At 40.8% G+C, this 18,110-nt stretch overlaps 1 protein-coding gene across 3 annotated transcripts in view; it reads left to right on the top strand.

The window, feature by feature from the left end:
* The window catches only part of FER (FER tyrosine kinase), a 363,406-nt gene that overhangs the window by 92,643 nt on the left and 252,653 nt on the right, over nucleotides 1-18,110 (top strand). For all 3 annotated transcript variants that reach the window (XM_019484266.2, XM_059724955.1, XM_059724956.1), the window contains 2 exons: nucleotides 51-173; nucleotides 5,584-5,773. In XM_019484266.2, the coding sequence (XP_019339811.1) occupies nucleotides 51-173; nucleotides 5,584-5,773 (313 nt within the window). The remainder of the gene's footprint in view (nucleotides 1-50; nucleotides 174-5,583; nucleotides 5,774-18,110) is intronic.

Genomic DNA, 18,110 nt, shown 5'->3' with positions numbered 1-18,110 from the left:
GTGTCACAAATGAATGTTTTTGTTAATTTTTTTAAACTAACGCATTCTAGGCTGAAAACAGTAATAGAAGAACTGATTCAGACACAGCAGACACTTCTGAATAAAGAAGAGCAAGTCTTGGAATTAGAGAAGAAGTTAGAAGAATCTTCTAAGACCTGTGAAAAGAAATCTGAGTAAGTATGACAGAGGTATCAAGAAGTAAAAAAGTTTAAAGGAAAAAGTAATTATTGTAATATGGTTCCAAAGAGCTAGCACATGAAATTTATGTAAAATAGATTTGCTTATTTTTAGTAGGAAAATATTGGTATATTATACAGGCAGTCCTCGACTTAAGATGGTTAGAATTGCAACGAACTGCAGTTCCGATGTTTGTAAATTGACACCCAGGTTTCAAACTTACAATGCTAGATGCCAGAGACAGGTTTGTCAGTGGAAGGGGAGGGGGAAGGGAAGGGTCATTGGGGCGCAGATCAGGGCCCCTGTGGTGAGGGAGGGGCTCGGGCAAATGCTGCCTAGCCGGGGCTGCTGTGTTCTGCAACCAGAGGCTGTGAGCAACAGGAGAAGCCATGACTCGTCAGGCTGCTTCCCTGTTTTCCCCCACCAGGGAGAGGCAGGCAGAGCTGGGTGGCTGTGGGAGAAGCCGTAGCTCATCTGGCTGCTCCTCAAGCTGCCCCCATGCAGGCGAGGCAGGCAGAGCCAGACAACCTGTGGGAGAAGCTGTGGCCGCCTGGCTCTGCCTGCCTCGCCCCGGTGGGGGCAGCCGGATGAGCCGTGGGAGAAGTTGTGGCCACCTGGCTCTGCCTGCCTCTCCCTGGCGGGGGCAGCCAGGTGGCCACAGCTTCTCCTGCGTCTCGTCCAGCTGTTTTTTGGCTGCCCCCACCAGGGAGAAGCAGGCGTAGCTGGGTGGCTGCGAGAGAAGCTGCAGGTCTCTGGCTGCTCCTCCGGCTGCCCCTGCTGGGGTGAGGCAGACAGAGCCGGATGAGCCTTGGGAGAAGCTGTGGCCCCCTGGCTCTGCCTTGCTCCGGCAGGACCAGGTGGGGGAGCAGTCAAGCAGCCTTGGCTTCTCCCAAAGCTCGTCCAGCTGTTCCTCAGGCTGTCCCTCTGGGGAGAAGCAGGCAGAGCTGGGTGGCCGTGGAAAAAGCCACGGCTCATCTGGTAGCTCTCACCGCTTGTCATGGGGCCGGGAGGAACTTGTGATCCTGGATCTGATTGGGGTGGAGCAGGCTGTAGTCGAAGCAGACCTGGGGGCACACAGCACCCCCTCCACCCTTCCGGATACATGGCTAGAACAGCAGGGTGCTGCTGTTTGGGAGCCATTTGTGGGGCAGCTCCTTTAAGAAGCTTCTTGGACACTTTCTTTAAAAAAGCAGACAAGACTCCAGAAAAAACTGAAGCCAAGGCTCCTGAGAATACTTCAGCCAAGACCCCTTCAACTATTCTCCAACCATTTGGTTGGTCTAATAAAAGATATCAGATTCACCCAAGGAACCTTGTCTGCCTATGTCCTTAGACCAACACGGCTACAACCCAAACCCCTGCAGCATGGAAGATATCGAATTCAGCTGTCTGAAATGGAAACTGTACAACATGAAAAAGAAAGAAGCCAAACTCAACAGCGACATACATTTTTTAAGCCTTTGCAAGAAACGCAACATCATTCCCCGAGGACTGAACATCTACAATCCCCTGACTACTACACACAACTCCAAATATGCTTCACGGCTATGCAGAAGAACTTCAGAGAAAATTAGAAATCTTCTACTTCACCTACTCTACTCCAAAAGAGACCAACTCAGGAAGGAAATCGCCAACTTAAAAGATAGAAATCCATGCATGTTCCCTGACAATATGCAGTGGATACAAAGAGACTACGAAAAACTTTCTACAGCATTCATCCTACATAAAAAGAAGAAATGGAACAAATTACTCCAAGAACAAGCTCCCCAGCCACAAAACAACCATCAGAGGAACAACACCAACACCTTACGACCTTCCAACCTCAGACTCGATGAAACTGAAAGCAGCAACCAACCCACAAATATTATCGATCTCTCCACACACACGCTTACCAAAACTGAAAAATCTGTCCTTTCTAAAGGCCTAAATTTCTGTCCAGAAGAACACCCTAATAAAATACTTCAATGTGGAGAACTAGAAGAATTCTTCCGACGCCTGCGCCTCAATATTTCCACAACCAAACTTGAACCCACTCCCAACAACAACTCATCCTCTGACAATGTTCAGGAAAGGATCAGTGCCAAAAAGCCCAAAAAAACATCAGATTGGACACTTCGCAGTGGACAAAACCCTAACCTTGACCACTACATTGACTGCTTCAGGGAAAGAATGAACAATGAAATAATCAGCAACACACGCCACCATAATAACCTCTCTGTACCAGAGAAAAAGGCCATAGAATCTCTAAGATCTAACCACCAAATAGTAATAAAACCAGCAGATAAAGGAGGAGCCATAGTCATCCTAAACCGTGAGGATTACATAAAGGAAGCCAAGAGACAGCTCTCTGACACCACCTACTACAAAGAACTACAAGAAGATCCTACTCCCCTTTTCACCAAAACACTCAACAATACCATCAAATCATTTCTATCAAGACTACAAGAAAAACTACAGACCTTGATCCCCCCCGCTACCTATCCGGGGGACTTTTTACATGCTCCCTAAAATCCACAAACAAGGGAACCCTGGCAGACCTATCATATCCAACCATGGGACCCTAACTGAGGAAATACCAGGTTTTGTTGAATCAATCCTAAAACCGCTTGTCACCCACAGAGCAAGTTTTGTCCAAGACACTACAGACTTTCTACGGAAACTTAAAAACATAGACCACCTTCCCAGCAACACACTCCTAGCCACCGTGGACGTTACCAGCCTATATACCAATATCCCACACCAGGATGGCATCCAAGCCTGCCTTAAATATCTACAGGAACAAGATTACAACCCAGAATACAGACCCAAAGATATTACTGAGCTTATACACTTTATCCTCACACACAACAATTTCACTTTTAATAATCAACACTTCCTCCAAATGATGGGAACAGCTATGGGCACTAAAATGGCCCCACAGTATGCCAACCTTTTGATGAGCCACCTGGAAGAAGACTTCCTTAAGAACTGCACCATCAAACCCTTGCTGTACTTAAGATACATCGATGATATCTTCGTCATTTGGACTGAGAACCTGCAATCTCTGATTGAGTTCCATCAGAAATTCAACAGTAACCATCCCTGCATCTGATTTTCTTTAGAATACTCCAGCACCAACATCTCCTTTTTAGACACAGTGATCAGTATCCAGAAGGGTAAAATACAGACCACAGTATACAAGAAACCCACAGACCAACATACATATCTGCACAGAACCAAGAATCACCCTAAACACACCAAAAAAGCTGTGATATACAGTCAAGCCCTCAGATACCACTGCATTTGTACTGAAGAGAACACCCGGGATTGCCACCTCACCAATCTTAAAAAGGCTTTTACCCAGCAAGGACACTCCTCCAGAGAGGTAGATCGCACATTTGAAAGAGCCACCTGGATACCATGTGAAGAACTGCAGTACAGAAGAAAAACACCCACAAATCGCACACCGCTGGTTATGACCTATCACCCATCTCTTGAACCTATACGGAAAATCCTCAAAAAATTGCAACCCATATTAGAAAAAGACCCTATTCTTAAAAAGATCTTCCCAGAGCCACCCGTCCTAACCTTCAGACAAGCACCGAACCTCGCCAACCTCATCACCAGAAGCAAACTTCCTAAACCCCAGAACACACCAAAAGGATCCAGACCGTGCCAGGACAAGAAATGCAAAACCTGCCCCCACATCTCCACCACCTTCACTATTACTACACCCCACAACAGAGCCTGGATCTTACAGCTGCACCTCCAAAAATGTAATATACCTCATCCAATGCACCAAATGCCCTGATGGAAGATATGTAGGAGAGACCAAACAACAACTGTGCACCAGAATGAATGCACACTGGAAATCCATCAAAGACAGAAACACTCAATTCTCACAGGAGGGCCACTCTTTCTCCAATCTCTCAGCCCTGATCCTCAAGGGAAACTTACACAACACTTCCCAGAGATGAGCCTATGAGCTCCATTTCATCAACCTGCTGGATACTAGAAATCATGGACTAAACATAGACATTGGATTTTTGATACATTATAATCTGGCAACTGACTCCCCAGCCGAGCCCAGCCCAGCCCCTGGCTTGTTTACTTTTCATTCCATCCAGGAAGAGCACACACCAACGACTGAAGCTTCCTTAGCCTGACGAAGGATTTTTGAACCTGAAAGCTTGCTTAATAACTATTCTCCAACCATTTGGGTTGGTCTAATAAAAGATATCTAATTCACTCAAGGAACCTTGTCTGCCTAAGACCCCTTCAAGAAGTTCAACCAGGAGCCCTTCAAAAAGTCCAGCAAAGTCACCTCAAATAAGTCCTTCCAAATAAATGTTTGCTATTTACAATGTAAATACATATAGACAAGTAATATAGCTACAATGATTTATTTTATATAATTGATTGAGTACTGTACCAAATTGGGTTATTTTTGGTGAAAATAGGGTGTTGAGCCTTGGTTCAGGAACCAATCCCCCATTTATAACATTTTTTCCTATGGGAAAATCAGTTTTGAGTTGCAACGTTTTGACTTAAGACATGGTTTTCAGAAACCAATTGTGTCGTAAGTCCAAGGACTGCCTGTAACTGGAAAAAAAAGGTTTGCCAACAAATTTTATATTAATAAAAAATAAGACGATGAGCAGCTTTTGTCACTTTAAGGATGATATCTTACTGTTAAGAGAGCCTGTGAATGGATCCCCTGACTGTCATTAGAGGGGAGGGCAGCAGAACTCGGTCCAGACTATCCCCCGTTTAATGGATCTCATCATGGAGGGGTTTACTAAGCCACACTCCTGGAACTACTCCTGGGTTTACAGGTTGTGTCCAGTTATGTTCTCTACTCAAGCCGCTTTATTTTCATTTTTGAATTCAGAAGTAATTTACTGAGTATTTTACACAATATTGTACTACTAAACAGTAAATAATGTAAGCGAGAGACTAATGGGTACTAGCCATAATACCAATAGAATAAGATAGTCATTAAAATATTTAGACTTTTTATGCATGATTAATGGAATTATCAGTCACTTTCCATCTTTGATTATATTGCTTTTTTAATATCTACTTCTAACCTGAAGTTATAACAGTTGATAAAGTTATGTTTGTACTTGTTTTGTTTTCCATTCTTTTCATCCTCCATAACAGTTTAAATGACCTCATCACAGATAGGTATCATTAGCTTCCCATAATGCTGTGTTGGGATTGCTGGCTCATAAGCAGTATTGTTTAAATTCATTGAACAGTGGATAAACCAGGAGATAAGTCAGACCCATGACTTAATATGACTTCTGATTGCTGGAGGCACTACTCCTTCATAATGCATTAGGTAGTCTCTCATTACTAGTAAGGAAAAACTTTAGAAGGTAATTTGTATTGAAGTGTTTGGTTTGTCCTTTTTTTTTTCTTCAGCATTGTGCTTTTGCTGAGCCAGAAGCAAGCACTGGAAGAACTCAAACAAACAGTTCAGCAGTTAAGATGCACTGAGGCAAAATTTGCAGCACAGAAAGAGCTCTTGGAACAAAAGGTGCAAGAGAACGATGGGAAAGAGCCACCTCCCGTAGTAAATTATGAAGAGGATGCCAGATCGGTCACTTCTATGGTATGCCCTATTCTTATTTCACTAGATAATGCAGCCTGCTTGCTGTTGCACTATACATCTTTAGGTCAGATGTTACTCTTCAGCAGAGGATACTCTACTGTAGGAAACTGAAACAGCTAATTGAGGGTATGGACAGGCATTCATTCTTACCGCTACAAAGTGTCTCAGCACCAAAATTTAGGGCTGTGGTAACCTATAGGTGTTTTAAGTCCCATGGCTAGAAAGTGACAGTCACCTCAAAGACAAGCTCTTTTGCCAAGAGGAGATACAGGAATTCACCTTTGTTCCCCCTGCCTCCACAGAAGCCTGTTAATGAGTCAGTCGGTCAGTGAGGCTGCCTATGTGCTGGCATCAGCCCCTGTTGTGGCCACCACTGATCACATCCAATAAACAGTTACTGCTGCTGGCAGCCCCATCAGTTTTTGCCATCCCATGGCCTGAGTGGGATGCTGTTTGCCACTCTGATTGCCTGGTCATTTCTCTACTTCTGACATTTTCAGGGAATGCTAAAATACCTACTTTTTGAGCCTCACAGAATATTTTGTTAGAACATAAGCAAGTTAGTGACTATAAATACAATTTCTTGTCCTGCTGCAGTTACTATCCATAAACCAGTGTTGGTGACTTGTGCAATTTTGTTTGCAAGTTGCATGATTTCAGCTGGGGCTGCAGCTACCTTTGCAATGATACAAGGGCTGGGTACAGACATTCAGATAGCCCAAGGCAGAATCAGTCTGTTTGCAGTTTTTTTGTAAGTGGCATAGTTTAGATTGGTAGCCAACAGAACATACATTCACCCTTTGGTGGGGTGGAGGTGGGGCAAGTCTTAGACTGGTTCTACCATTTCAAACCAGTCTGTATGCCAGACTTCTGTTTTTTTACAGGTGTAGACTGGTTTTGTGTGCTGAACTTCTGTTTATTGACCAGTTTCTGATCAATTACACTGGCAACAGCTTAATGTCTGTACCTGGCCAAAATGTTCCACCCTCCCATAACTTTCGCTTCTGCTTGGGGGGAAACCCTCTTCTGATTGGGTGTTCTTTCCCACTTCTGTACCTGCAGGGCCATTGTAGGAGTCAGGGCAAATCTGTCTGTTGTTCCCCATGGAAGCTGACACCATTCTTTCATCAGGGAAGACCCTGTAAACATCACTGTTTTTTTCCCTGCTGTCTCTGAGCAGTGGATAGTGGTTTTCTCTGCTCCTTTCTCTAACCCCTGTCCTTTCCTGCAATACCCAGCAAGTGAAGCAAGGAGGGAGAGGAACAGAACTGTTAGAATCTACTTCTTTCCCATGCTAGAAAAAAAACAACAAACCAGTTTCTATTACCACCCAGACCTGACAAAGGAACTAAAGAACTTTTGGGACTGCTAGAAGAGCAGAAGTGAGATTGGAGGGGTTTGACTGATTCTGAAGATGGGAAGAATTAGCCTGTGCAGTGGTTAAAGCTCTCACATCAGGGCTGAGAATTGTCTTAGTTTATACATTTGGTGGAGTTGGTGATATTTTACTGTTGCGCATATACGTACTGGGCCCAAAGGAAGCAAAAAAAATCAAGGCAGACATCAAAACAGAATGTAACCTTTTTTAAAGGGCTAAAAAAAATTCTTGAAATGTTGAGGTCTGATTCTTGATTTTGAATCCTTGTATTGGGTAATACTCATAAGCACTGTGACAGGAAGTTATTGTTAGTTGGTGCTAAAGACCTGCAGTGGTTTGCATACCCCCAATGTGACTTTTAATAAATTGTGCTTATTGCAAAGTATCTTCTGCTGAAGAGTAATAGTTTGTACTGTGTGCATAGTGTACCTGGGCATCTGTTGCTGCTGCTGGGGCAAACCTGGCTGCTAAGGGAGGGATTGTCCACAGCAGCTACAGGGTTATCAAAGCAGCCATAGGTTGTTGCTCTCTCTTACTGCAGTTGTCCATGTTTATGCTGCTGACAAGTGAAGAAATACAAAGGGGCTGAGTTCCAGGGCTCCTTCAGGCTGCTGGGGCAGTGGCTTCTTTTAAGTCAGCAGCAGTTTTTGTTGCAGGTGTGTTTGCCTGAGGAAAAGTAACCCTGTGCATGCTGCACAGGAGAAGGTGCAGTGAGCATGCCTTCTATTCACAGCCAACAGCTATGGAACCCTGCATATTCACTGTGTTGCCCCCTTTGAAGCATGTGGAGGGTTACTTTCCGTTTTCCCAGGGGAGGCTGTTGCTGTAGAAGCTTCTCTTGGCTCAGCAGAAGTCTCTGACTCAGTAGCAGCTTGAGGATGTGTTGAGGCTTGGCTGTATTTCCATGCAAAACTTGCCTCCTCCCCCTCCCTGTTTCCAGCATCTGATTTTCAGGGGGGGAAACGGTGCATGGGGTATGCAAGAAAATACTGCATTTGGGAAGATGCATATAAGGGTTTCTTTTGTTTTTGTTTTAATTTTAATTTTTTTGTTTTTTAATGGTTTACCCCAAATTTCTGTTGTCCCACAGAAGGTGGCAACAGCACAATAAAATTACATTAATATACTTTTTCTGTATGCTGCTGTTTTCTTAGTCCACTTCCAGTACCAGATCTCTTCCCTTCTATTATCCATTCATGCTTCTGTCACTATTGTTTATTATTTGTAAGGCACCAGAAATCTGTATGACACTTTTGGAGACAAAATAAAACATAATTGCCTATCCTAAGTAGCTTACATGTGAACTTGATGTAGCTTCGCAAAGAATGACCAGAAAATAAAACAATACTAAAACATTGTATACCAACCAGAGATGAGGGGGACAAAAATAGAAGGACCAGGGTACCGTTAATGAAATATGGGAGGTATTCTTTTTGAAACCATCAGTCTTGATAGTTCTTTTGTAATATAACAATATAGTAAATAAGTCTTTTAATAAAGTAGCTGACGTGAGTGGTGGAAACTGTGTGGCAGAGAGACATCCGCCTTCCCTCCCCATCTGGGTTACTAAAATATATCTTCTAGTTAGAATATGTTTAAAGATGTTATTAAAATATCCTGATATCTGCTCTGAGTGCTTGGGGTAATGTGCTGATGTATTCTGCTGAATAATGATGGCGTTAAAGCCATACTGAGCTGAGTTTTGCTGAACCTGAGTCATAAAGACTGTGCTAATAGAACTGCTAAAATGGGCGTTGGTAGAAAAGTTTGTCTGTTGTGATCCAACTTAATCTAAGATACTGTTATTAGCCTGCATATTGAGAGGGCGAAATTTAGTCAATCTAGGAAGAGGAGGAAAGAGATTAGACAGAATGTTTATTTTAGATAAATAGACAAACTGTCATATTTATAGGATTTCTGTGATGAAATGCCTTTAAATTATGTAGGTGTTGAATAATCAATAAAGGAATTTTCTCACTGCTGTAGGCCTTCCTGCCATTTTTAAATGCCTTGGCATATCATCTGTATTAATCGTTAAAGAGAATCATTATTTCTTTAATTATAAACCCATTTAGGTCTGTCGTCTTCAGTTTAAAGCACGTTGTTATCCCAAATATTTTTAATTTAGCTATTTATGCCTTGTAAAATTAATTGTATGCATTTCTTTTACAAGTTGTCGTAAGAACAACCTCATTTTTATTGGCTTGCATTGTATGCAAGCATTTATCCTTGCATATAGAGTAGCTTTCAGCATGATTTGAAAAATAGGAAAAACAGATGTATTTCTTCATAAAACTGTATGCTTTTTATTTGAAATGTCTTCATAGAGCCTCATTCTATAAGTCTATCAATCAGTTAAAAATAGCGCAGATTTTGTTTTTTCTGTCATTTGTAATATGAGAATGAATATTTCATTAGCTACTAGTTAAAAGGTGGAGTTTAGGAAATGTTTTTCTGGTATAGCTTATGTTAATTATACATCTTCGTGTAAATTTATTAATTTGTCTACATCTCTGTGTGGTTTTATTGAGTGTTACAAGGTTCTCTTAATATGCCTTCATGTTTCATTGTTGCAAGTGTCTTTACTTTTTGATGTTGTGAGCTGTACCAGCCTACTTCAATGCTCATAAAATAGTCATTGTCTGTTTGTCTCCAGTGCAGGTGTTTTATAGAAAAAGGAAATTGCTAGATAATTCTATCAAGTTCATTCTAGGTTTCATGGCAAGATAAAATTTGAATAGACTTTTTGAAATCCATTTTGTTCTTCCTAGGGTATAATGTGAGAATTTTTGTATTTCATCTGTTTTTAGGAGTTAATTCCTGAATTTTACTTTAAAATTAATTGAGGAAATTACATATATGTTTGAAATTGTAGCATTTTCCAACATTAAAATATTGATTCAGAAGTATTGCTTATAGGATAGTTGTATAGTTGGCAAATTGTACTTTTATAGCCATAAGATTTATAATATGCATTCATTAATTTAAATCAAATCAAATTAATTAAATCAAAATCATTGAAATATAGCAAGTATTATTTAGAGATGGTTAGTGAAATACAGGAGACCCTTGCCATTCATGGGGAACACGTTCTAGAGATCCCCACTAATGGGGAAGTCCATGAATACTGTACTGTATCGATAATAGGCACCGCGAATATTCGAAACCGCAAATCTGTGAATAGCGAGGGTTTCCTGTAGTATTTTTTTCTTTAAAAAAATCCCTAATTCTCTGTCTCTCCCTCTCTCTCTAGATATAGATATCTATATAGATATATAGATCAATATATTTTGATATATATTTATATAGAGGGTATTAGGCATTTTTAAAGAAAAAATACTATTCCTGTAGCCATGAATGCAGTGAGCCTTCAATATTTGGCATTCCCTTTTGAATGGATTAAGAATTAATACTGTATTTACAGGTTGAAGAAGAACCATAAGCAGTTGTGTCCAAGTAAACCAAATATTTATGGCTGGTGTTTTGTCATGGTAAGTTTTACCAAAACTGGTACGCAACAGCCATGAAAAGAGAAAAGTACTAACTTTTTAGGTAGGGAAAAAATCCAATTTTGATTTCTTACTATTTCCTTTATTTTGAATATATATATATCCAAAGTTGATGTACCATATCTAGTTCTGTGGGATCTTTTAAAACTGAAAAGGAAATCTGAGTAATCAGTAGCTTGATCTGACCTTTAAATATGTAGGTGTCTAATTAAAAGCGGATGATTCATATCTGCTTCTACTATATTCTCCTTCAGTGTCAAATTTAAAGGCAATAAACAAAAAAGTAAAACCATAATGGTTATAAAGGCTAGAGAATCTACAGTTTCTATACAGAACATACTTAAAACCATCTATTCTAGATGATTTCTTGTCCTCCAATTTTGTACACACGTTAGTTTTTAAAGTTATGTTGTTTAAGAACAGCTACTCTGAGGTCAGATGTAATTTTAAGGGAGGTTCAAGTGTTCTGCCACAGGCTTTTGTGTCTTTTTGGAATTGATGCCAGATTGACTCCATTTATTCTTTTATATAGGAACCACCCTTTCTGTCCAGGGTAGACAACAGAGCAGTACTCTAAGCAGGTAATAGTGTAAATAAGGTTGGTAGAGGAGCATGTAGTGAATGAACCCTAGATGTTTATAATCCCTGTTGTTTGGTCTAGTGATGATGTGGCCTGTTTCAATGAGTGGACACAGCTGACATCTTGGGTCCCTTGCAAGGCCAGTGCCATGGTGAAAATAGGAGTTAGGTAGTCTGTTTCTGGAAAGACATTGTTTGAAATTGTGGGGACAGCCTGTTCCCCCAGGCTGCTTTGAGATGTTTGGTGTTTTCCAGGAGGTCATTCATAGTTGGAGATCATTCATAATGTGTCCGATGTGTTAACCTGGGGGTTGATGAAAACAGCACAAGGGATTCTGTTGATTTGAGTGGTGACAATTTGGGGATTGTCATAAGTCTGGAATCTCTGATCTAGATCCCTAAGGTGTGCATCCATGTTGGTGGCATGAGAGTAGATATGAATGTAATATGGAGCATGGCTGTAGATGATGAATTTAGTGATGTGCTTATGATAAAATCTGGTGGCTGTAACTATCAGTTTCTGATAAAATGTGGTGGTTATGCAGCCATCGCAGACTTTTGCAGTGGTATGCAAGAATGTAACATGTTGGGTGAAGTATTTCAGAGTCAGTTTGGTGGAGCAGTACGAGTTGGTAAAGTTCTAGTAGAATTTTTCTCTAGAGATTCCTCTTGAGCAGGGGTGTGCAGGCAGTGGACTGGTTCTGGACCACACTATCACCACTACAAGATCCCAGCCCCAGCCTCAGAGCAGTTCTCCACCCAGCCAGTGCTGCTGGGGCCAGTCTCCATGGAAACCCTGGCTCTGCACTGTCAGGGTGGTGCCACTGTTGGGGTCTCCATGGACACTGGCCACACTGATGCAGGCTCTGGCTTCTAAGAAAAGGAGTCCAGACACTGGCTGGATTGGCCATTGTGCCCACCTCTGCCATAGAGTGTCCATACATGATGAAAAGTGCTTTCTTTGGAAGTGCTTCAGAGGTGTTTGAAATCTTCAAATGTGATGTCAGCTCAGACCCATTGGTGCCAATTCCAGTCTGCATAAGTTAGAACAACCATTTCTTATATTGTACTATGTTGTCTGTGGTTCTAATAATTAGTTATAAAGTGAATCATTTTAGGGAGAGTCTGGGAGCCTGATTCTGCCCTACAAACAAAAACTTTTAAAGCCTCGGAAAAGCTTAATATTTTGCATTTTATAAAAAATACTTAAAGGATTACAAGAACTAGACAAACCTTGCTGTTTAAGAAAAGTAACCTGACAGGTGCTACAACAGCATGTCAACTGATAAATTAGTTTGCCAGTGATAAGTCTTATTATAGTGCAGTGATTAGAATTAAATTTGAATAGAGGTTTTATTAAAATCAGAAGTGAGTTGAAAATGCCTTTGATTCTTTTTTTTATCATATTCAAACATGTCCTAAAAATATTATTTTGAAAACGCTTATTTACTTTAATATTTTCATGTTTTAAAACAAAACAGGATATTTAATGACATGTATAGCAATAACAAGATCTCTGTAGAATACTCATTGTGCAGTTATCTCAGCACAGATCCTGACTGATGGAGGATTATCTTCTATAGTGGAGGCTCTGATAAATTGGCTTTTGGTAGAGAGAAATCTGTAATACTTGAAGAAGTTGCCAGCAGGTGGAGCTCAGTGTCAGACAAACAGTATTACCGAATGATCAAGATTCATTACCACCATATGCTTTTAGAGCAAAGATTGCTAATCATAAGGTACAGATATGTACTGTTCAGAAGAACAGTATGTTCTCATTTTCTAACATCTAGGGCATTCAACATCCAGAGGCTTTCTTTGCTGTGTATGGGTAGCATGAAATTTGCATATAAAAAAGGGGACCAGAACAAGGCCTGTCAACACCTGTAAGCTGTACATAGGAGGTGTACAACAGGAGTTAAATTTGGGACAAGCAGCACAAAGTCAATGTTTATTCTATATTCACTCCGTAAATAGGTGTCTTGTGTAGCTTGCATATGTTGAGATACAGGGCTGTAAAAAGTAGAATCTCTGCTTTGTGAATCTAGCGATTTCTGGCATCACATGCAAATGCCAAAAAAAGTGTGGCATTAAATAGTAGCTATAATATGAAGGCCTGAGGAAAGGCCAGATAACAGCCGAGAGTACTGGATCCTGGGCCTCAAGGGCTGCATTCAGTAGAATTATTTGAACTGCATGAAGTAAGGGAACATATCTTCAAGTTAGATATTAAACTTTGTAATTCCTGAAACATTTGTTTTTTCTAAGAGAAATTACTAAGTAGTTAGTACAAATTGGTATAAATTTATAAAACAACTGTATTTACAGGTTGAAGAAGAAACATAGCCAGTTGCAAAAGCAGTTGGCTAAGTAAGTCAAATATTCATGGCTCGTGTTTTGTTATGTTAAGTTTTACCAAAAATGGTATGCAACAGCCATGGAGAGAGAAAAGTACCAATAAGTACTAATAATAACTTTAGGTAGGGAAAAATTCCAATTTTGATTTCTTAATCTTTCCTTTATTTTGAAGTTCCGACCCATAAAATATGTGACGGATATTGTACATATCTGTAAATTACTTTAAACTGTTATCTCATCCTTGACATTTTAGCTGTTTAGTCTCATTCCAGCTCCTTGACTGCTTTCTCTTTATAATAGTGTGACTAACAAACCATTAATTCTTGAGTCACTGTTCCCATTTTCCCATGTAGCTCAGATTTTAAGTTGGAAGTTCTCATAGTTCTCAACAAAATTGATTGAGCTGTTTACTTTGCATGTATGTAGGCTCATGAAACATTTAAAAACTTGGTGCATGTATGTATATATATGTATATTTTTGTGTGTGTGTATATGTATGTATGTGTATATATATGTGTGTGCGTGTATAACTTTTAGAGTACATAAAAACAACAAGATTGGTGATGTCTGCAATAAAAACACTTTCCTTCCTGCGCAGTGCTGGAGGCTTATCCTTCCATCTTATGCATGTTTTTTTCCATTTAATGGCCCTCGAAACATTAAAGTGGATCACACTAGAGAAGAAGACATAGCAGTGCCCCAAGCCCTCTCTTTTCCAACGTTGCCGCATGCTTAGAACTCTCGCATTTGAAGGGAGACGCAGGGAAACTGCCAGCTCCTGGTACATTCTGTTACGGGGGTAACTGAAAGTGTAAGGGTAGAGATTAAAATAACTAGTGATCTTTTCTTGGTTATTTGGAAAAAAATGAAGCATTTTAGTGCTTTATGATATATTATCAAAGGGTTCTTTTGTTTTTCTGTCTCTGGAATTTAAAAAAACTGCTAACTTTTGGTTCTTGATCTATATACTCTATATATTATCCTCATTATATGAGTGCATGTAGCACAGTCATATGAAGCAAATGACTGGGACTCCCCATAAGATTTCCTTGAGCTAAGCCTGCATTGTAAACTCTGCTGATACTGGGGGACAAAGAAAGGACCTGGCCTGTGCAGTACTGGAGGCTTATCCTCCATCCTTTTTTTGCTCCAGCAGGCAAAACAGTGCCAGTGTTATCACTGTACATATCCATTTTTAAAAGATTTCAAAGAATTCACAGAACAGTTGTATCGGTGGGATTCCCAGGCAGCAAAAGTTCCTGCAAGTGATCTCTTGCTTTGGGGCTACTTTCTGTACTCAAAGGCTGGGACTTGTTTGCTGGCAGTGAACTTAAACATACATCATGGAGCAAATATGCTCTAAATGTCAGCTGCATCCAGCAAATACAGAGAATGAGCTCTGCAATGCCTGTAGTAAGAGTGAGTATTATCTGGCCTCTGTCTCTCCTTCTTCAAAATCCACCTTGCCTACTGGACTTGCATCAAGGGAAAGAGAGTCCACAAAAGATGATAAGGTAAGAATCTGAGACGCCTGATCATGCCTTACCCTAACTTAAGTGTTGTTCCATGAAACAAATTTCGAATTTATAAGGGATCACAGAAGACTATAGTCTCCTCCAGTGGTGAAAATGGCCTTGCATTTTTTAAGATACTTTAATAGATGCAGCGTTAGAGATACTCTGAACTTCCTAATGCCAGTTGCTTCATAATTAAACCAGTGGATATCAATAGAAAAACAAAAATACAGTGCCTGAACCCAAATCATATACCAGGTGTAGTAACTTTGGGAAGCGACTAGATCAGAGCAGGTAGGAGCACTTTAAGCATTTTCCAATTTAGAAATAACATATAAGATTCATGAGAAGAATGTGGATTTTTTTTACCTCCGCTGCCAAAAAGCATTTCAAGAGCTTTAAAAATTCTCTTTAAAAAAAGACAAAACCATCTAGCTGGGATCATCTAGACCCAGCACTCTTTCCTGCTTATGCAGAGGGTCGGACTCGATGATCTATTGAGGTCCCTTCCGATCCTAACATCTGTGAATCTATGAATCTGTCACAAAGCCACTGTTTCAGTCAAAAAAAAAATTCCTGAGAACCATTTAAAAACACATTACTCTCAAGCAATTGTTTAAGCATGGTTTGGGGAAATATCTGATTTTTGAAGCAGCCTTTTTAAAAACAACTCCTTTCCACTTGATGCCATATTGAATTATATATCAGAATTAATAAAATTTGATGCATTTTTTTTACTTCAGCCCTCTCATGGAATTGGCAAAATCTTAGTTTATAAACTCAAAAATGTGTAGTTTTATTAATTAAATCCCATATTTCTGGCACTTTCCTGTGTCTCGTCCTCTGGTTTCTGTTTTGCCCTGCCAGATTGGGATTACTTGAGTTGATTTCTCCTAGATTCCATCTTTCCAACTAGTGAGGAATCAGCAACAGCAATCTAACCCAAATCTTCCACACTTCAAAACATAGTCAGGCAGATTTAATTGTGGGGATAGAGGACTGTAGCAGTATAATTGAGTGGATTTCTTTCTGCTTTTCACTGTAGCTTATGAAGTAGGGATATGAAGCAGTGTGTATTCTTGTCAGAATTTTAGGTGAAAGTGAAAATAAACAACCTCAGTGTCTGAATTGGGAGATGCATAACAGCTAATAGAGAGAACATGGACAGCTCTCAGAAATGTTCCCTGGACATTTTATTTTATTTTAAATTTGCATTCTATCCCTTTGTTCCAAAAGATTTTAGTTGTTATAGTACACATTTTGGTTGCTCTCATCTAAACATGGGTTTTCAGTGTAATTGTGTTGCTGCAGAAGTACAGAACACTTAATATAGTACTTGTCTCCTTTAATCCCTCTTCTCCTATATTTTTATTTGTGATTCTGTCATTTTTATCTTTTTTTTCCCTTTTTATGTATTCTCTTGTTATTCAGTCTTCCTCTCTGAGCTTTTGTCTTTTTTCAAAGTTTCCTCCTTCACTTAAACCACCCCAACTTTTCTTGCTACTGCTGTTACATCTGTCTTTTCATCAACGAGCTGTAGTAGAGAACATCCTTGAATTGAGGGATTGCCACCAACGACTTTTGTCTTCACATTCCCTGCTTATCTGACCCTTCCTTAAGCCTGTTGCTTTGTTTTCCTCCTTAACTATTTTGCTTCATATTTCTCCTCATCTGTTTCTACTATGTGGATGTGCTGGCACCTCATTTGTGGGAAGGAATGATGATGAGCATATGAGTGGACAAGTGTACTAACTACTATTCTAGTTAAAGACAGGAGTGTCAAGCAAATGGCATGTCCATGGAGCTACAGGATCTGGCCCATGGATCTCACACTGACACTGCATGTCTCATGCAGAACTGACCTGGTTCCCAGGCTGGACCCAGCACTTGAAACACAAGGGCAGGGTGAAAGCTGCATGCAGTACTCTGAGGCCAGTCTGGATTAGGCCGTGCCGAAGCCAGCATACAAGGCTATCTGGCGGGGCACCACATGCAGTGTGTGCCCTGTGCTGGCCCTGTGTGCTAGAAGCAGCGCCCATGGCACTGGGTCTAGCTTGTGCACCATGCACTGGCCCTGTTCTGGGGCTTGTGCTGCCTATGGTATGTGGGCTGGGCTGGTGTACTTCGTGACAATCCCCGGGGCAGCCCTACATGCTGGCTTTGGCATGCACAGATGGCTTGCGGCTGAATCCTGACTGGCCCTAGAGCTCACAGTAGGTCATGGGCAGTGCTTGTTGCACCAGGTCCAAGCTGTGCACCTCTTGCAGCACAAAATCCAGAGCAGGGTCAGCAAACTGCCTGTGTGGTACAGGGGACCAGCACTGGAAGTGTGCTGCATGTGGCACCCTGCCCAATGGCTGGTGTGGCCAGATATGGCTTGCAGACTGGCCCAGAGACTCATCTGGCCTGCAGGGCTGGATGGGTTTGACACCCCTGTACTAATAGAATCTTTCTTCAGAACTGTCTTTTTAGTGGATGCTGCTGTAGCTATTCTTTGGTCCAGGGCTGTCAAACTCATGCAGCCACACGTACAGGGCATGCCTTGGATCAACTCCTGTGCTGGGTGCAGTGCCCATGGCACTGGATCCAGCCCACACCAGACTAGTTCTGTACCATGTCTGCAGCTCATGGGGTCAATCCAAGACCCGCGGGCCAGATCATAGGGCTCCACAGGCATATGACACTTAGGTTTAATATTTCAGTCAGGGATAAAATAAAAGGTTCTTAAGAATGTAGATATATTTAGAAGGAGGTAATATACATTTACTAGCCGGATCTAATTTCTAGTTATTTAGCGGGGTAGATCCCTTGAAAAATCTGATGTTAGTGTTTGTCTGGGCCAATATTCTTAGAATGTTTTTTGGTATCCTGCTAATTTCAGCTTCCATTTATGCCACTGGCTAACTAGTCTAGTTTAACCTCTTTACTGTATAATGGGAAGCAAGTAAGTCATAATGAGGGATTTCATAGATTTCATAGACGTTAGGGCTGGAAGGGAC

Source organism: Alligator mississippiensis, chromosome 3, assembly GCF_030867095.1.
Source record: "Alligator mississippiensis isolate rAllMis1 chromosome 3, rAllMis1, whole genome shotgun sequence".
NCBI lineage: Eukaryota > Metazoa > Chordata > Crocodylia > Alligatoridae > Alligator > Alligator mississippiensis.
This window is presented reverse-complemented; position numbering and strand designations above follow the sequence as displayed.